Below are 14,695 nucleotides of genomic sequence, written 5' to 3' on the forward strand. Positions count from 1 at the left end.
ACTCATGTTAACTTTATGTACAACCAGACAATGATGCAGGTCTATCCAACAACTCATGTTAACTTAATGTACAACCAGACAATGATGCAGGTCTATCCAACAACTCATGTTAACTTTATGTACAACCAGACAATGATGCAGGTCTATCCAACAACTCATGTTAACTTAATGTACAACCAGACAATGATGCAGGTCTATCCAACAACTCATGTTAACTTTATGTACAACCAGACAATGATGCAGGTCTATCCAACAACTCATGTTAACTTTATGTACAACCAGACAATGAAATCTGATGCAGGTCTATCCAACAACTCATGTTAACTTTATGTACAACCAGACAATGAAATCTGATGCAGGTCTCAACCTTTATGAACAACCCAGACAACCTAAAGTTGACCATACAAATGTGCCAGAAAAAAAAAGATATATCCACACACAAAGTTTGACAATAGTAATTAACATCACACAGCTATTAATGTATGATGCAAAAATAATTTGACACAAAATATATTACTTATGTTTGTTTTTACAATTGGTAAAATACATTACATATATTTGTTTTTACAAGCGGAAAATTCCCCAAAACACAAAAAAAAACCTAAAATTTTAAACAGTTTATATTTTGTTTCAATGATGCAGTTGTAGTTCTGGCTGTTAATAATTTTATTAGAAAGCTCTCTTCAAAATTTTAAATCTATTGATTTATATTTTTCACCCGATACTTCAAATGTCTTTCAATGGCTGTAGGGTCATAGTTTTCATCTAAAGAGCGGCAACATTTTAGCATACATTTTTTTGCAATTTAATTTTAATATTTAACTGAAAATATCAGCGGAATATTAGAACTAAAAAAAAAATCTTTATTTAGTCCAGTATTAGCCTACCGGCAGACCTAGGTTAATCGTCCACTTGAAAAGAAATGGGCAAACTCGATTGTTTGTTTGAATTAGTACCTGTATTGTAGGCCAATCGTTAAAATCACAGCCCTGGGGTAGTTAGCACCGGTGATGACTGTGTGGGAAGTCACTACAGGTGACTGTGTGGGAAGTCACTTTGTGACATGAGTGTGGGAAGTCACCACTTGTGATACTGCCTTAGTTAGCCCAAATGTACCCTTCCTCTCTGCCTCCATTTTACTTCACAACCTCAAACTAATATTGAAATCCTTCCAAAAAGTGACTGAGTACCAGACTTCACTGATCCTCCTTGTAGCAACAGTGACTTGTGACCTTCACCCTCAGGTACATATTTGGTAATACTTGTTAGGCTGTGCCAGCATTTTATATTTTATATATCTCCAATAGCTATGTTCTTACTATATATAGATTATTAGATTATATAATGAGTGAAAGTATGTGTTGTGTTTATATTATATAATGACTGGGTTGTGTTTAGATCATATGACTGTGTTGTGTTTAGATTATACAATGACTATGTGTTGTGTTACAATGAATGTATGTGGTTATGTTTAGATATAATGCTGTATGTATAGGCTGAGAGAAAACTATTGTACCTTGAATTGACCCCTAGGTTGAGAGAAAACTATTGTGCCTTGAATTGACCCCTATGCTGATGATCAGATGTACCAAGTGTATTTTGTTGTGTTCAGTGAGATGATCTACTGTGTTTGTTGCTGTGTGCCCAGTCTTTATTCAAACCTTTTCTTGCTGCAATACAATTTTTATTCTAAGACAATTTTCTTCTTTGTATCTTAATCACCTACTATTTCTGAACAATCAATTAGGTTGGTGCGTGGTCTAAAGTCTAGTTAGGTTGGTGTCAATTTGTACTTAAGGAACTTTCAACTAATTAATCATTAATTGAACTAGCAGAACGCATGTTCTTACTAGATATATATTTTGCAATTTTTTTTGTCTTCCCCTCTAAATGGTGGGCCCCCACCTAGCTACGCCTCTGTGTGGTCTAACAGGTAATAAGGTTTAACTGCAAACACTTGTGAGCATACATTTTTTAATGTGAAATATACTCTATCAGAACAGCCTGCACTTTACAATAAGATGGAGATCACATAAAAATCACAGTAGAAGATGACAATTTAGGTTTACAAGTACATAAACATAATGACTGACACAAGACAAATTTCTCAACAAATGTAGTACAGTCTTTGGTCAGTTAGCATTAATTCATCTTAGTCAATTTCCGAGTTTACAGTTTGTTTCACAACAAAATACACAATTTTGATATTCCTGTAAAAGTCAAGTCATTACATTTTCTTTTTCAACAAAAATAATTGTACAGGGTGCAGCCAGCATCAAAATTGAGTGAATTGTACATTCAAAACTCAATGAATCAAACAAATATATTAAATTAGGCTTGGTACATACAGTTACATTTGTAATTTTAAAAATGTATATAAAAATGAATCTGTTAAAACTGGCTACCAGTGACTGGCCACCTGTGACTGGCCAACATTGCGCCCCTAGTAGAGTCAGCCTCACTGTGAGTCCCCACAATCAGCAGGGCATTCTGGGAGGGCCAGCAGCGGGGGACCAAATGGGTCAACCTGTGGAAGAAATGGTTTAAGACATGTTTTAAAATGTTTTAAAAATGGCTTCATTCAACTACCAGCACTAATTGGCATCAACTTGAGTAAAACAAGCTGGTGACATGAGAGACACCAACTACACTTACAGTAGGCCTCGTACAAACCTAGCTGGTCAAATACACAGGAGAGACAAACTCTTGACAAACTTAACACTTCTTACATACATTAATATAAGAAATATAACAGGTCAGTTTGACTTATTGATGTCTCTGTGAATAACAAGGTAAGCCACCACCTACCTATAGGAGGTAAGCCACCACCTACCTGTAGGAGGTAAGCCACCAACTACCTGTAAGAGGGAAGCCACCACCTACCTACCTGTAGGAGGTAAGCCACCACCTACCTACCTGTAGGAGGTAAGCCACCAACTACCTGTAAGAGGGAAGCCACCACCTACCTACCTGTAGGAGGTAAGCCACCACCTACCTGTAGGAGGTAAGCCACCACCTACCTGTAGGAGGTAAGCCACCAACTACCTGTTCTACCAACATTTGGTTACCTTGTATGAATGTTAACATATGGTTACCTTGTATGAATGTTCTACCAACATTTGGTTACCTTGTATGAATGTTAACATATGGTTACCTTGTATGAATGTTGTACCAACATTTGGTTACCTTGTATGAATGTTAACATATGGTTACCTTGTATGAATGTTAACATTTGGTTACCTTGTATGAATGTTGTACCAACATTTGGATACCTTGTATGAATGTTAACATTTGGTTATCTTGTATGAATGTTGTACCAACATTTGGATACCTTGTAGGAATGTTAACATTTGGTTATCTTGTATGAATGTTAACATTTGGTTTCCTTGTATGAATGTTGTACCAACATTTGGATACCTTGTATGAATGTTAACATTTGGTTATCTTGTATGAATGTTGTACCAACATTTGGATACCTTGTATGAATGTTAACATTTGGTTATCTTGTATGAATGTTAACATTTGGTTATCTTGTATGAATGTTAACATTTGGTTATCTTGTATGAATGTTAACATTTGGTTACCTTGTATGAATGTTAACATATAGTTACCTTGTATGAATGTTCTACCAACATTTGGATACTTTGTATGAATGTTAACATTTGGTTATCTTGTATGAATGTTAACATTTGGTTACCTTGTATGAATGTTCTACCAACATTTGGTTACCTTGTATGAATGTTAACATTTGGTTACCTTGTATGAATGTTAACATTTGGTTATCTTGTATGAATGTTCTACCAACATTTGGTTACCTTGTATGAATGTTCTACCAACATTTGGATACCTTGTATGAATGTTCTACCAACATTTGGATACCTTGTATGAATGTTAACATTTGGTTACCTTGTATGAATGTTAACATTTGGTTATCTTGTATGAATGTTCTACCAACATTTGGTTACCTTGTATGAATGTTCTACCAACATTTGGATACCTTGTATGAATGTTAACATTTGGTTACCTTGTATGAATGTTAACATTTGGTTATCTTGTATGAATGTTCTACCAACATTTGGTTACCTTGTATGAATGTTAACATTTGGTTACCTTGTATGAATGTTAACATTTGGTTATCTTGTATGAATGTTCTACCAACATTTGGTTACCTTGTATGAATGTTAACATTTGGTTACCTTGTATGAATGTTAACATTTGGTTACCTTGTATGAATGTTAACATTTGGTTACCTTGTATGAATGTTCTACCAACATTTGGTTACCTTGTATGAATGTTAACATTTGGTTATCTTGTATGAATGTTCTACCAACATTTGGTTACCTTGTATGAATGTTAACATTTGGTTACCTTGTATGAATGTTAACATTTGGTTACCTTGTATGAATGTTAACATATAGTTACCTTGTATGAATGTTAACATTTGTTTACCTTGTATGAATGTTAACATATGGTTACCTTGTATGAATGTTAACATATGGTTACCTTGTATGAATGTTCTACCAACATTTGGTTACCTTGTATGAATGTTAACATTTGGTTATCTTGTATGAATGTTAACATTTGGTTACCTTGTATGAATGTTAACATTTGGTTATCTTGTATGAATGTTAACATTTGGTTACCTTGTATGAATGTTAACATTTGGTTATCTTGTATGAATGTTAACATTTGGTTACCTTGTATGAATGTTAACATTTGGTTATCTTGTATGAATGTTAACATTTGGTTACCTTGTATGAATGTTAACATTTGGTTATCTTGTATGAATGTTAACATTTGGTTATCTTGTATGAATGTTCTACCAACATTTGGTTACCTTGTATGAATGTTAACATTTGGTTACCTTGTATGAATGTTAACATTTGGTTACCTTGTATGAATGTTAACATATGGTTACCTTGTATGAATGTTAACATTTGTTTACCTTGTATGAATGTTAACATATGGTTACCTTGTATGAATGCTAACATTTGGTTACCTTGTATGAATGTTCTACCAACATTTGGTTACCTTGTATGAATGTTAACATTTGGTTATCTTGTATGAATGTTAACATTTGGTTATCTTGTATGAATGTTAACATTTGGTTACCTTGTATGAATGTTAACATTTGGTTACCTTGTATGAATGTTAACATTTGGTTATCTTGTATGAATGTTAACATTTGGTTATCTTGTATGAATGTTAACATATGGTTACCTTGTATGAATGTTCTACCAACATTTGGTTACCTTGTATGAATGTTAACATTTGGTTATCTTGTATGAATGTTAACATTTGGTTACCTTGTATGAATGTTAACATTTGGTTATCTTGTATGAATGTTAACATTTGGTTACCTTGTATGAATGTTAACATTTGGTTATCTTGTATGAATGTTAACATTTGGTTACCTTGTATGAATGTTAACATTTGGTTATCTTGTATGAATGTTAACATTTGGTTACCTTGTATGAATGTTAACATTTGGTTATCTTGTATGAATGTTAACATTTGGTTATCTTGTATGAATGTTCTACCAACATTTGGTTACCTTGTATGAATGTTAACATTTGGTTACCTTGTATGAATGTTAACATTTGGTTACCTTGTATGAATGTTAACATATGGTTACCTTGTATGAATGTTAACATTTGTTTACCTTGTATGAATGTTAACATATGGTTACCTTGTATGAATGCTAACATTTGGTTACCTTGTATGAATGTTCTACCAACATTTGGTTACCTTGTATGAATGTTAACATTTGATTATCTTGTATGAATGTTAACATTTGGTTATCTTGTATGAATGTTAACATTTGGTTACCTTGTATGAATGTTAACATTTGGTTACCTTGTATGAATGTTAACATTTGGTTATCTTGTATGAATGTTAACATTTGGTTATCTTGTATGAATGTTAACATTTGGTTACCTTGTATGAATGTTAACATTTGGTTACCTTGTATGAATGTTAACATTTGGTTATCTTGTATGAATGTTAACATTTGGTTATCTTGTATGAATGTTAACATTTGGTTATCTTGTATGAATGTTCTACCAACATTTGGTTACCTTGTATGAATGTTAACATTTGGTTACCTTGTATGAATGTTAACATTTGGTTACCTTGTATGAATGTTAACATATGGTTACCTTGTATGAATGTTAACATTTGTTTACCTTGTATGAATGTTAACATATGGTTACCTTGTATGAATGTTAACATATGGTTACCTTGTATGAATGCTAACATTTGGTTACCTTGTATGAATGTTCTACCAACATTTGGTTACCTTGTATGAATGTTCTACCAACATTTGGTTATCTTGTATGAATGTTAACATTTGGTTATCTTGTATGAATGTTAACATTTGGTTACCTTGTATGAATGTTAACATTTGGTTATCTTGTATGAATGTTAACATTTGGTTACCTTGTATGAATGTTAACATTTGGTTATCTTGTATGAATGTTAACATTTGGTTATCTTGTATGAATGTTAACATTTGGTTATCTTGTATGAATGTTAACATTTGGTTACCTTGTATGAATGTTAACATTTGGTTATCTTGTATGAATGTTAACATTTGGTTATCTTGTATGAATGTTAACATTTGGTTATCTTGTATGAATGTTAACATTTGGTTACCTTGTATGAATGTTAACATTTGGTTATCTTGTATGAATGTTAACATTTGGTTACCTTGTATGAATGTTAACATTTGGTTATCTTGTATGAATGTTAACATTTGGTTATCTTGTATGAATGTTAACATTTGGTTATCTTGTATGAATGTTAAAATTTGGTTATCTTGTATGAATGTTAACATTTGGTTACCTTGTATGAATGTTAACATTTGGTTACCTTGTATGAATGTTAACATTTGGTTATCTTGTATGAATGTTAACATTTGGTTATCTTGTATGAATGTTAACATTTGGTTATCCCTTATGAATGTTAACATTTGGTTATCTTGTACTTACATCAACCCGAGCATTTTTCTGGACTTGGACAACCACATCCGTGGCCTTTGACCCATACTGTTTTCTGGCCCTTCCCCAGTTAGCCTTGACCTCTATGTTGACCTTTTCTTGGACCATCTGCATGAAAGACTTGCCAGTTGAGACACAGAGCAACTGGTCACGTTGGATCTCATCAAAACTCTGGACCTGCAACAGCTGACTGAGTCATTGGTGGAAACCTAGACATCCCACAGACATCATTACCACCCCACCCCCCACCTGCAACAGCTGACTGAGTCATTGGTGGAAACCTAGACATCCAACAGACATCATTACCACCCCACCCCCCCAACTGCAACAGCTGACTGAGTCATTTGTGGAAACCTAGACATCCTACAGACATTATTACCACCCCCCCCCCACCTGCAACAGCTGACTGAGTCATTGGTGGAAACCTAGACATCCTACAGACATCATTACCATCCCCCACCCCCACCCCACCTGCAACAGCTGACTGAGTCATTGGTGGAAACCTAGACATCCTACAGACATCATTACCACCCCCCACCCCTACCCCACCTGCAACAGCTGACTGAGTCATCGGTGGAAACCTAGACATCCAACAGACATCATTACCACCCCACCCCCACCTGCAACAGCTGACTGAGTCATTGGTGGAAACCTAGACATCCAACAGACATCATTACCACCCCCCACCCCTACCCCACCTGCAACAGCTGACTGAGTCATCGGTGGAAACCTAGACATCCAACAGACATCATTACCACCCCACCCCCACCTGCAACAGCTGAGTCATTGGTGGAAACCTAGACATCCAACAGACATCATTACCACCCCACCCCCACCCCCCACCTGCAACAGCTGAGTCATTGGTGGAAACCTAGACATCCAACAGACATCATTACCACCCCACCCCCCACCTGCAACAACTGAGTCATTGGTGGAAACCTAGACATCCAACAGACATCATTACCACCCCCCACCCCCACCCCACCTGCAACAGCTGACTGAGTCATCGGTGGAAACCTAGACATCCTACAGACATCATTACCACCCCACCCCACCCCACCCCCACCTACAACAAAATAGAAGAAGTCTATAGAAAATATTTTTTACTTTTACCAGTATCTGTCCGTCTCTTCCCCTTTCCCCCAACTCCAAAAAAAAAGGGAAAAAAAACACTGACTAATCTCAGAGTGGGGAAAAAATCCCCTAAAAATTGTTGATCTGGCTAAATATTATTCACTATACAATAGTTACTGAGTAGGTCAAAGACATGCCATTTGAATGGTTGCATGTTACTAGAGAAGTCTCCCTTACCCTTTGACCTTCCACAGTGTAGATGATCTTTGCTTGTTTCCTCAAAGACAGCTTGAATGTGGCGTTGTCAAGGATCTCCTCCAGTGAGCTGCCCCAAACATAGATGCTCCGCTCCACAGATTCACCATTAGGATAGACCAGGACACGTTTCTACATGGGATAGACAAGGACACATTTGTACATGGGATAGACAAGGACACGTTTCTACATGGGATAGACAAGGACACGTTTCTACATGGGATAGACAAGGACACGTTTCTACATGGGATAGACAAGGACACGTTTGTACATGGGATAGACAAGGACACATTTCTACATGGGATAGACAAGGACACATTTGTACATGGGATAGACAAGGACACGTTTGTACATGGGATAGACAAGGACACATTTCTACATGGGATAGACAAGGACACATTTGTACATGGGATAGACAAGGACACGTTTCTACATAGGATAGACAAGGACACATTTGTACATGGGATAGACAAGGACACATTTGTACATGGGATAGACAAGGACACATTTCTACATGGGATAGACAAGGACACATTTGTACATGGGATAGACAAGGACACATTTCTACATGGGATAGACAAGGACACGTTTGTACATGGGATAGACAAGGACACATTTCTACATGGGATAGACAAGGACACGTTTCTACATAGGATAGACAAGGACACGTTTCTACATGGGATAGACAAGGACACATTTCTATATGGGATAGACAAGGATACGTTTCTACATAGGATAGACAAGGACACATTTCTATATGGGATAGACAAGGACACGTTTGTACATGGGATAGACCAGGACATGTTTCTACATGGGATAGACAAGGACACATTTGTACATGGGATAGACAAGGACACATTTCTACATGGGATAGACAAGGACACGTTTGTACATGGGATAGACCAGGACATGTTTCTACATGGGATAGACAAGGACACATTTGTACATGGGATAGACAAGGACACGTTTCTACATGGGATAGACAAGGACACATTTCTACATGGGATAGACAAGGACACGTTTCTACATGGGATAGACAAGGACACATTTCTACATGGGATAGACAAGGACACGTTTCTACATGGGATAGACAAGGACACATTTGTACATGGGATAGACAAGGACACATTTCTACATGGGATAGACAAGGACACATTTCTACATGGGATAGACAAGGACACATTTGTACATGGGATAGACAAGGACACGTTTCTACATGGGATAGACAAGAATTTCTGATTGGCTAGGACCAACATAATGGTTCAGGCTGACCTTTGACTTTCTGGTAATAAAAACTTTATAAAATCTTTAAAACCAAAATCAGAATTGAATTTAAAGAATGTCTAGATCTAGATGGCTAATCACTTAAACAGGATAAATGGAATAAAAAAATGTTTTTGAATAATTTTTATTTTTTAATCCTCGTTATTAACTTACCATGTTTGGCTGTTGGTATAATCTTCCATCTAATTTGATTCCACTAAAGCTTGAATTTTTTTCAGATTGATAAGCTCGAATTTCAGAAAGGTGACTCTAAAAAGATTTTATAATTTTAATAACAATTTTTGAATTTTTTTTTTATATTTAGTAACCCAAAAGAAACCTAAAATATCCTGGTAAAAAAAAAATGGGAATCTACTAGATCTAGAATAAGACTGGTTTCACTGTAGACCCTTTGCTATTGAAAACATTTACTTCCTAGATTCTATACGACTTAGTGAAATGTCAGCACAGCCTTTTTCATAGTTGTTAGACTGAGTTCATTCTCGGATATTTTAAAACAGTGAGGGAAGGTTTAGACGGCACTTCCAGCTGAAGAGGCTACAAGTTTGTGAGCCAAACTGCTTTCTTTCTTAAACTAAACCATCAGAAATATTGTCAGCACATTGTAGGACAATCATCTATTGTGCTAGCTCCATGTAGGACATTACCCAGAGGACAGACCCTGAAGGACATTACCCAGAGCAGAGGACAGAGCCTGTAGGACATTACCCAGAGCAGAGGACAGAGCCTGTAGGACATTACCCAGAGCAGAGGACAGAGCCTGTAGGACATTACCCAGAGCAGAGGACAGAGCCTGTAGGACATTACCCAGAGCAGAGGACAGAGCCTGTAGGACATTACCCAGAGCAGAGGACAGAGCCTGTAGGACAGCCGTACCTGCAGCTTGTGTACAGCATGATGTTTGTCCATCTCCTCCACTGTAGGCTCCTGCCAATGTTTCTCCAGCACTACTGGCTGCGTGCTGGACAGGGTGGACTTGTACACCCCAGGCTCCATCTGCTCCAGCCGTCTGCCTCGCATCTGCCGCAGGACGTGTTTTTCTATGTCTAGTGCCAGGCTCACTTGGGCACGGAAGTTTCTTTTCTTTCTTCTGTTTTCTTCCTTAGATTCCACAACTAGCATTGAAACATGGAGTATCAGCTGAGTAACTTTCATCTTATTTATAATTCAACAATGACAATTTATGCCTCAAGTTGACCAAGTTAAAATTTATAATAAACATCAATTTTTTAAATCCTATTTTATTTGACAGATTGGGTGAAATGATTGTCTTGCTAGAAATGTTCAAATAAAACAGAATTCATGTCCTACCATCAGGGGAAATGATTGTCTTGCTAGAAATGCTCAAATAAAACAGAATTCATGTCCTACCATCAGGGGAAATGAAAGCTTTCCCACTTGAGATCCACACTTCAATGGGGGCCCTGAGAATAACATCAAGGGGAGGTAACTTGATGCCTTTTAACATCAGCTCCTGCTCTCTGGCCATTTTCTGGGCTTCTTCTCTGTCAACATCTAAATCATGGGGTTAAAATATGTCAACATTTAAATCATGGGGTTAAAATATGTCAACATTTAAATCATGGGATTAAAATATGTCAATATCTAAATCATGGAGTTAAATTATGTCAACATTTAAATCATGGGGTTAAAATATGTCAACATTTAAATCATGGGGTTAAAATATGTCAACATTTAAATCATGGGGTTAAAATATGTCAACATTTAAATCATGGGGTTAAAATATGTCAATATCTAAATCATGGAGTTAAATTATGTCAACATTTAAATCATGGGGTTAAAATATGTCAACATTTAAATCATGGGGTTAAAATATGTCAACATTTAAATCATGGGGTTAAAATATGTCAACATTTAAATCATGGGGTTAAAATATGTCAATATCTAAATCATGGAGTTAAATTATGTCAACATTTAAATCATGGGGTTGAAATATGCAGTGGGAAATTGTGGGGTTAAAATATAGTTGGAAGTGCATTTAAAGTGTAGATTCTATGTTGGTAAAACTTATGATCTCAATGTTATAGCTTGCTCTATAATTAGCAAATGGGTGTGGGTGTGTGTGCTGGTGTGTGTATACTAGTGTGTGCAGGTAAATGTGGTGTGTTGGCATTTGTTGTTGTGGGTGTGTTTGTGTATCTGTCTTCACCTTTCTGCTGAAGATCTTCTTTTTGCTCTGAAGACTCCTCCTCTTCTTGTGTTATTCTATTTATATCCTGCAACCTTTCAGCTGACCTCTGCATCTGTTCTGTCACCTGCAGTATGGCTGCGCTGTGCAGCTGCTCTAGCTGGGCTAGCTCATCTTTTTCTTCAGCCACTGGAAAATGTCAACACACTTTGCAAACAGCAGCAATTTAAAACAAAACTCTTTACTCTCCAGAAATAACAAAAAATTTTTACTGTACATGACCAACAAAATGACAGCTCATATATTTTTGTTTAATTAAACAGACAGCCACATCAAAAACTAAAACTTGCAGGGCAATTAGCTTATTGTGTTTGAGTCCAAATAGCTTAAGAGTTTAAAAATAATAATACATAATTTTCTATAGTTTACAATATTTTTGAGTAAGTTTACAACAATATTACATAAAGCAATTCATGTTTAGCTTACTTTTATTATGCTCTGCTTAATATTCTAAGTGTTTAGACAAAAAGAATGTACTACTGGCAAAGTTGCATCAAACACTAATCGTCCATTGTTAAAATTAGAGTAGTATCATTGACTAATATGCAAAAATAACGATTATTAGTATATAAATATATTTCTGAAATGACCATCAAACATTGTTTAAAAAACGGTATCGTTTTCGGCAGCCATCATTACCATGACTACGGTAAAAGTAAGTAGGTCAAGCAACAGGCTATTCTATGTGGTTCTCAGTTTCATCTTTTAAAAGTTTTTTGTTTCCACTAGGGATTAGCACAATAATGACCAGACATTTTAACCAGGGCTGATAACTTACCAGGTTTAACCAGGGCTGATGAGTTATCAGGTTTAACCAGAGGCTGATGCGTTACCAGGTTTAACCAGGGGCTGATGAGTTACCAGGTTTAACCAGGGCTGATGAGTTACCAGGTTTAACAAGGGGCTGATGAGTTACCAGGTTTAACCAGGGCTGATGAGTTACCAGGTTTAACCAGGGGCTGATGAGTTACCAGGTTTAACCAGGGGCTGATGAGTTACCAGGTTTAACCAGGGCTGATGAGTTACCAGGTTTAACCAGGGCTGATGAGTTACCAGGTTTAACCAGGGGCTGATGAGTTACCAGGTTTAACCAGGGGCTGATGAGTTACCAGGTTTAACCAGGGCTGATGAGTTACCAGGTTTAACAAGGGGCTGATGAGTTACCAGGTTTAACCAGGGCTGATGAGTTACCAGGTTTAACCAGGGGCTGATGAGTTACCAGGTTTAACCAGGGGCTGATGAGTTACCAGGTTTAACCAGGGCTGATGAGTTACCAGGTTTAACCAGGGCTGATGAGTTACCAGGTTTAACCAGGGGCTGATGAGTTACCAGGTTTAACCAGGGCTGATGAGTTACCAGGTTTAACCAGGGGCTGATGAGTTACCAGGTTTAACCAGGGGCTGATGAGTTACCAGGTTTAACCAGGGCTGATGAGTTACCAGGTTTAACCAGGGGCTGATGAGTTACCAGGTTTAACCAGGGCTGATGAGTTACCAGGTTTAACCAGGGGCTGATGAGTTACCAGGTTTAACCAGGGCTGATGAGTTACCAGGTTTAACCAGGGCTGATGAGTTACCAGGTTTAACCAGGGGCTGATGACTTACCAGGTTTGTCACGTTGCTGCAGCAGGCTGACCATCTCAGCCCTGCAGTTGTCCACTGCGTGTCTGACCAGCTCCTCCACACCCAGGACTATGGTGCCATCCTCTAGATACATCCTCCTGGCGGCGCTGGTCAAACCAAGTCTGTGACCACACTGAGACAGGATCTAGACAAGACACTCAACATGAGACAGGATCTAGACAAGACACTCAACATGAGACAGGATCTAGACAAGACACTCAACATGAGACAGGATCTAGACAAGACACTCAACATGAGACAGGATCTAGACACTCAACATGAGACAGGATCTAGACACTCAACATGAGACAGGATCTAGACACTCAACATGAGACAGGATCTAGACACTCAACATGAGACAGGATCTAGACACTCAACATGAGACAGGATCTAGACACTCAACATGAGACAGGATCTAGACAAGACACTCAACATGAGACAGGATCTAGACACTCAACATGAGACAGGATCTAGACACTCAACATGAGACAGGATCTAGACACTCAACATGAGACAGGATCTAGACACTCAACATGAGACAGGATCTAGACACTCAACATGAGACAGGATCTAGACACTCAACATGAGACAGGATCTAGACACTCAACATGAGACAGGATCTAGACACTCAACATGAGACAGGATCTAGACAAGACACTCAACATGAGACAGGATCTAGACACTCAACATGAGACAGGATCTAGACACTCAACATGAGACAGGATCTAGACACTCAACATGAGACAGGATCTAGACAAGACACTCAACATGAGACAAGATCTAGACAAGCCACTCAACATGAGACAGGATCTAGACAAGACACTCAACATGAGACAGGATCTAGACAAGACACTCAACATGAGACAGGATCTAGACAACTCTACTCACCCCTTCAACACTTGACCCACAGATTATTTCCCCCTTCCTCAACCGCCCCTCCCCATTTTTGTAGGCCATGACCTTGACCATCTGGACGGATCTGATTGAGTTGATTTTCTTCTTGATTGTCTTGACGCTGGTCTGCTGCTTGAGCTCCTCCAACATTTGCCTGCAGCTGGACAGGGTCAGCTCAGCTTCATGGGTGGACAGGTCAACTTTGTTCTGCAACACCTTCAGGCTGCCAATCTGCCTGACTGACCGGCGCTTTGCTGAAGTCAGATGGACATTGTGATCATTAGGACTTAATGAGCCAGATCTTTGGGCCATACTTTACTAGACTGTGATCAGCTTTTTTTAGAACATCTTGACCACCA

The 14,695-nt window shown here is 37.7% G+C and overlaps 1 protein-coding gene across 1 annotated transcript in view; it reads right to left on the reverse strand.

The window, feature by feature from the left end:
- Nucleotides 1-1,965: 1,965 nt before the first annotated feature.
- LOC131937335 (doublecortin domain-containing protein 1) overlaps nt 1,966-14,695 on the reverse strand; it is a 52,958-nt gene continuing 40,228 nt past the window's right edge. The window contains exons 32-40 of the mRNA XM_059294650.1: nt 14,331-14,590; nt 13,425-13,587; nt 11,782-11,949; nt 10,983-11,126; nt 10,488-10,726; nt 9,765-9,860; nt 8,310-8,459; nt 6,990-7,175; nt 1,966-2,527 (exon numbers count right to left, since the gene is read on the reverse strand). Of these exons, the coding sequence (XP_059150633.1) occupies nt 2,459-2,527; nt 6,990-7,175; nt 8,310-8,459; nt 9,765-9,860; nt 10,488-10,726; nt 10,983-11,126; nt 11,782-11,949; nt 13,425-13,587; nt 14,331-14,590 (1,475 nt within the window). The 3' untranslated portion in view covers nt 1,966-2,458. The remainder of the gene's footprint in view (nt 2,528-6,989; nt 7,176-8,309; nt 8,460-9,764; nt 9,861-10,487; nt 10,727-10,982; nt 11,127-11,781; nt 11,950-13,424; nt 13,588-14,330; nt 14,591-14,695) is intronic.

Source organism: Physella acuta, unplaced genomic scaffold (assembly GCF_028476545.2).
Source record: "Physella acuta isolate Inbredline_101_S28 unplaced genomic scaffold, ASM2847654v3 ptg000208l, whole genome shotgun sequence".
NCBI classification, from domain to species: Eukaryota; Metazoa; Mollusca; class Gastropoda; family Physidae; genus Physella; species Physella acuta.